Source organism: Montipora foliosa, chromosome 4, assembly GCF_036669935.1.
Source record: "Montipora foliosa isolate CH-2021 chromosome 4, ASM3666993v2, whole genome shotgun sequence".
Classification (NCBI taxonomy): Eukaryota; Metazoa; Cnidaria; class Anthozoa; order Scleractinia; family Acroporidae; genus Montipora; species Montipora foliosa.
This window is the reverse complement of record NC_090872.1, coordinates 16,885,424-16,890,423: the sequence shown is the minus strand read 5'-3', so window position 1 is coordinate 16,890,423 and position 5,000 is coordinate 16,885,424. Positions and strand designations below refer to the sequence as shown.

The 5,000-nt window shown below is 38.2% G+C and overlaps 1 protein-coding gene across 4 annotated transcripts in view; it reads right to left on the bottom strand.

Moving 5' to 3' along the window:
* The window catches only part of LOC138000058 (uncharacterized), a 20,041-nt gene that overhangs the window by 11,210 nt on the left and 3,831 nt on the right, over positions 1 to 5,000 (bottom strand). For 3 of the 4 annotated variants that reach the window (XM_068846201.1, XM_068846200.1, XM_068846199.1), the window contains exons 2-6: positions 2,559 to 2,672; positions 1,909 to 1,981; positions 1,123 to 1,215; positions 694 to 798; positions 1 to 44 (exon numbers count right to left, since the gene is read on the bottom strand). The exon at positions 1 to 44 is cut by the window's left edge. In XM_068846201.1, the coding sequence (XP_068702302.1) occupies positions 1,161 to 1,215; positions 1,909 to 1,981; positions 2,559 to 2,672 (242 nt within the window). In that variant the 3' untranslated portion in view covers positions 1 to 44; positions 694 to 798; positions 1,123 to 1,160. The other variant, XM_068846198.1, reaches the window with a different exon arrangement.

Sequence of the window (5,000 nt, the reverse complement as noted above, 5' to 3'; positions counted from 1 at the left end):
GTTGTTTATTTCTTCAGTAAGCTGCTGTATTAATGCCTTGTGAACTAAGAAAAGATGGCAGTAGTTAACACATAAGTGAATGCAACAAACAACAAACAAACAATGTTGGCTAATTATCAGGCCGTCAATCACATTTTTAATGTTCTACGGCAGTTCAATAATAATTATTATGATTCAACCAACGAATCAGTTAGTGGGAAAGTGGTCATTAATTCTTTGAACAAAGAAACGAATGCAATGCAATAGCTATAATGATGGGATTTGGCGGAAAACTGGTAATCAGGAAATCAAAAGCTAATTTTCCCAAGAAAGCGAGGTAAATCCACTTCAAATCAGCAGCAATGGCTATGTTCCTGAAAACTTTTGCAATAGCTTCAGGATCACACCACTCCTTACTCAAATTAATTCAACTGTTTTAAAGATCCACTTTGTGAGGTCGAGTGCCCTCCTGGTTACTAATCATCACACTTCATAAAAACGGATCATGACACGTGTACAAAAGAGCACTTGTACACCAAATAAGTATCCCTCACCCACAACATGAATGAGGGCTGGATAGCATTGCACATCATTTTGTAACAAATTAGTTGGCAACAAATAAACCACCTTTGAAAACAACACTGTTAGTATTACCAAGACTAGTAACAGGTCATCAAAATTTTATTCCTTTAATAAAATACTCAAGAAACAAACCTCTTTCCATTGAAATGAATATTCTAAATATTCTGTGATCTCATTACTTTCATAGAAGAGTTGTCTCTGCACTCCCAGATATCTTAAGGCCCACAGGCAAGCTGTCTGCATTTGAATTCATTTTTAGCAAAATTAGTAAAAAAAAACTACAGATGTACACACAGATATTTATAATTTATGACTATTCTAAGAACTGAAAGCACAAACATTTTGTGGTAAATGGTGGGTGGTAGTGTAATAGAAAAGTTGTGCCAAATGTTTGAGATGATGGCAGCCTGTAACAGTTATGTAATGCTAAGGGTTATTCCACCCTGTCTCTTGTCAAAAAGGTCTCTAGGTTTTGGCAAAGGGGCCCTTCTGCTTTACACCAGTACATTACAACCCCTCTCTAAAAAATTAATTAAAAGTAGCTATAAAAATTATAATTACCTGGCACATATCCAGTGCTTTTTCATTTTCAAGCAAGATTATTTTGGCAAGAAATAGAACCAGTGGAACATCAATGATAGGATTGTCAATGGGCTGCAATGGGTAATTTCATTTGACTGTTACATACATTTTACAATTTACTGCCTAATATATCACAGCAATGTGTTAAACACCTTGCACAGGCCACTAGAAGTACAACGTAATGGATTAGAGTTAGGGCTATCTCACTTCGGATGACCTTTGCAAAATCATTGTTAATATATGCAAGTATGCAACCAGTGCACACATGAAAATGATCGAAGATGATAACAATGACTCCCAATCAGGATTTAAATATTATCCAAAGTTTACTATCTGTCAATCTTGACTCAATCTTTCGACGTTAAGTAGTTAGGAATTTCCTCGAATAGTACCCTGGAGAATACCAGCCAGTTGTGGCACAGGGGCTCGACCTGTTCAATTGTACTGAATAACCAGCTCTAAGTAAGCAACACCAATGAATAGCACCAAGGTCTGACTGGAAGAAACAGCACACAAGTTAGCTAAACGTGACAAGTTTGCTATGGTTTTGAATGCAGCTTGTTCAACCTGAAAATACATGGTTTCCAACCCTAATATACTGGCAAAATGTTTGTTAGATGATTACTAATTATTATTATTCTTAAATTTAGGACAGCTTCTCTACGAGTTATCTCGATCCCTCTTAAATGCATGGCTCTCAAGTCTAACTCTTCAACCAGGTTGTACAGCCCTAACCGCTTTACTTCTATTAGTAAGGTACCATACCTGATTTCAGGGGAAGAGTTAGCATTTTCACATTTTAATACCAACGAAATTGCATTGACTACCTTATTAACATCTGAAAATGACAAAAAAGATCACATTAAAATAGAGGAATGGTTTAAAAAAACAGTTACAGCTGAAAGAACTTACAGTTACATTTAACATGCACATGCACTGATTTGAAATTCTTGAACCAAGTAGCTGATAACAATAACAACAACATCAGAGTTTCAAGGTTATGTAAACAAGCAAAAGAGCTCTTATGGTTACAAGTGCTACATATTAACTCAAATCGTAGCTCAGATAAAATGGGAAAATCTGACAAAAGGAGACAAACCGCTTGCAACAGGGAAGAAAACCGACAAACTCAACCCACACTTGGGCCACATGGGTGAAAGAAGAGTCCTCTCACCACTACACCAACCCTGCCCCCTCCCCCTCCCCCCCCCCTCTACTAGTGAAGGTCTTACAACAGTAACGTAATTCTATTTCTGTAAAAAAAACAATACATATAATATCCTGCACAAAATCAGTTCCAATTCCTAAAGGACTATATAAATATAAATGCACCACTTTTAATTCACGTGGTAGGGAAAAAAAAAGAACAAAATTATCCTGAATCAGTGATGGCACTACAATGGTAGAGATCTCACCTGCTGTGACAGCTGTAACCTTTAAAAGATGCTGTGATGTTTTGCCCTGCAAGGCTGTTAAGTAGTTCCCTCGACACAGACACATCACAATTTCCTTCCACTCTTCTAACTCACCTAAAATATTGCAAGATAAATTGGACCAAGATACAGCCACTGTTTCCTATATATTTCAAAGGGGCTGTGTCATGCAAAATGATGTAATTTCATAACACCCAAAATGCCCAAAACGTAGAATGAAACATTGCAATAACCATTTAAAACTGTTGAACAACATAAAAGAAATACAGCAAAAGGTAAGAGAAGCATGAATGGACACAAAATTAATGGACAAGATTGAAATGGATTGCATTTGGGTAATCTTGATAATTGTCAACCCAACATTTTTCAAGTTTGTGGCAAATCGCCTGGATAAAGGTCGTTTTTGCTCAGAATCATCTTGTTTGTGATATAACGATAATTTTATCAGGAATTCCACATTACCATTTTCGACTTCTTAAACTTGTGATTTACTAAAGATTTCCCCTTGACACCCTTAAATGTGACATAGCCTCTTTAATATCAAACTTTGCACTTTGCCAAAATAAATGCTTATGTGTGGTGTAAACACACCATTGACATCATGGAAAACCTCTCTGGTAACAGGTGGTCTCATAGGTGTGTAACAGATGAGTCTCTGCTTCAGTGGACCAGTGGGACTACGGGTCTCTGGGTTGATAGGTCTTTGGGTCTCAGGGTCACTAGGTCGCTAGGTCTCTGGGTTGATAGGTTTTTAGGGTCACTAGGTCCTTGGGTCTCTGGGTTTATGGGTCTTTGGGTCTCCCTGGGTCGCCATCAACTATTTAAATGTGAATGCTACATTACAATGCAAATACAAATACACAAAGAATCTTAATCCTGGGAGATCTGAATTGGGTACAACATTGAGTAAGCCAATTGGGTATATTGGTAATTTTGTCATGATCTTCACAATAAAAATAATCCTTTCACCCGTTAGAAAGGCTAAGGTCTGTATCAAGTAATACATGCTTTCGAAATAGTACAAAATTAGGTATAAGTTAACTTTGAGGTGACAGACTCAATAGGGACCTTAAGCAAGGACGACGAGGATGGCTACGAGAACGCCGCAAATTTGCATATTTATTGGACAAAAACAATAGCTTTGCACGCCCAGCACGTGCGTTTTACATTTTGATACATTTCTTTGCCGTTCTCGTCTTGACTACGATGTGAAATGATCAAATTTGAGGTCATGTGGAGGACGAGAGCACATGATGACGAATTTTCAATTTTCTCTCTGAATATCCACACCGTTCTCATCAATTTTATTCTTGGGTTGTGCATTCACACTTTCCAAGCTGAACGACATGGAGTAATCATAAAATTATTACAGTAACGGAAAATAATATTTTTAGACAACGTTCTCGTAGTCGTCGTCGTCGTGCTTGCTTAAGGTCCCTAATAAAGCCTTTCAGTGGTCATTACGTGTGCTGAATACATTTGCAGAGTTATAAATCGTGTCCAGAGCTATAAATATTATTGTGACACGTTCAAGGTTACATGTACAATGAGAACTAAGATCTCCTCTATTAGTGCATAATATTATAATAGCACATCAAAGTAACCCCCTCTCTGTCACCATAGAAGACGAAAATTCGGCAGTGTCTGTCATGGGTTTAAAAGTGAACCATTGTTTTCCATAGTTGAAAATGTACAGCTCTCTTGAGCAGTGTTGCACAACTTAAATTGTCCACAGTTTTTTATTTAACATGTTCCTCCACTGAATTGGACCAGAGAGAAAAGTAGCAGCTTCAAAACCCGCGAATGACGATGATGATGTAAAATTGCTTGACAACTTTCAGACTTCCCCGTGTTTTCTATCACTGGTTTCATCCCTCCACAGCCTAAATACGTAGTCTCATTACACTAATTTAATCAATGCAGCTTTTTTACAGCCTATGCAGGACTATGCACCGCTGGACAGTCTTCCATTGCCTGCTATTGATTCGGAGATTGTTAAACCCAGTGTATCTGAAGTGTGCTTTGTGCAGTTGGCTCTGATTCCCTGCAAAGCATCTGGTCCCGACGGGTTGCCAATCTGGCTTCTAAAGGAGTAGGCAGACTTCCTCGCTGGCCCCATCTGTGACTTGCTGTGTTGCTCTTTTGATGAGCAGAAACTTCCATCCTATGGAAGTATGCGGATGTAATGCCATTACCTAAAGAAAAGCCTGTTACCATCATTACCAAACATATCAGGCCTATCTCCTTAACTCCAGTAATCTCTAAAGTAGCTGAGGAATTTATAGTACAAAATCTCGTGGGTCCTGCAGTTCTGGATATTATTGATCCAAAACAGTTTGGCACCATACCAAAGTCATCAACTACACAAGCTCTCATCTCATTGGTGCACGACTGGGCGAAAGCCACAGACAGAAACGGTTCTGC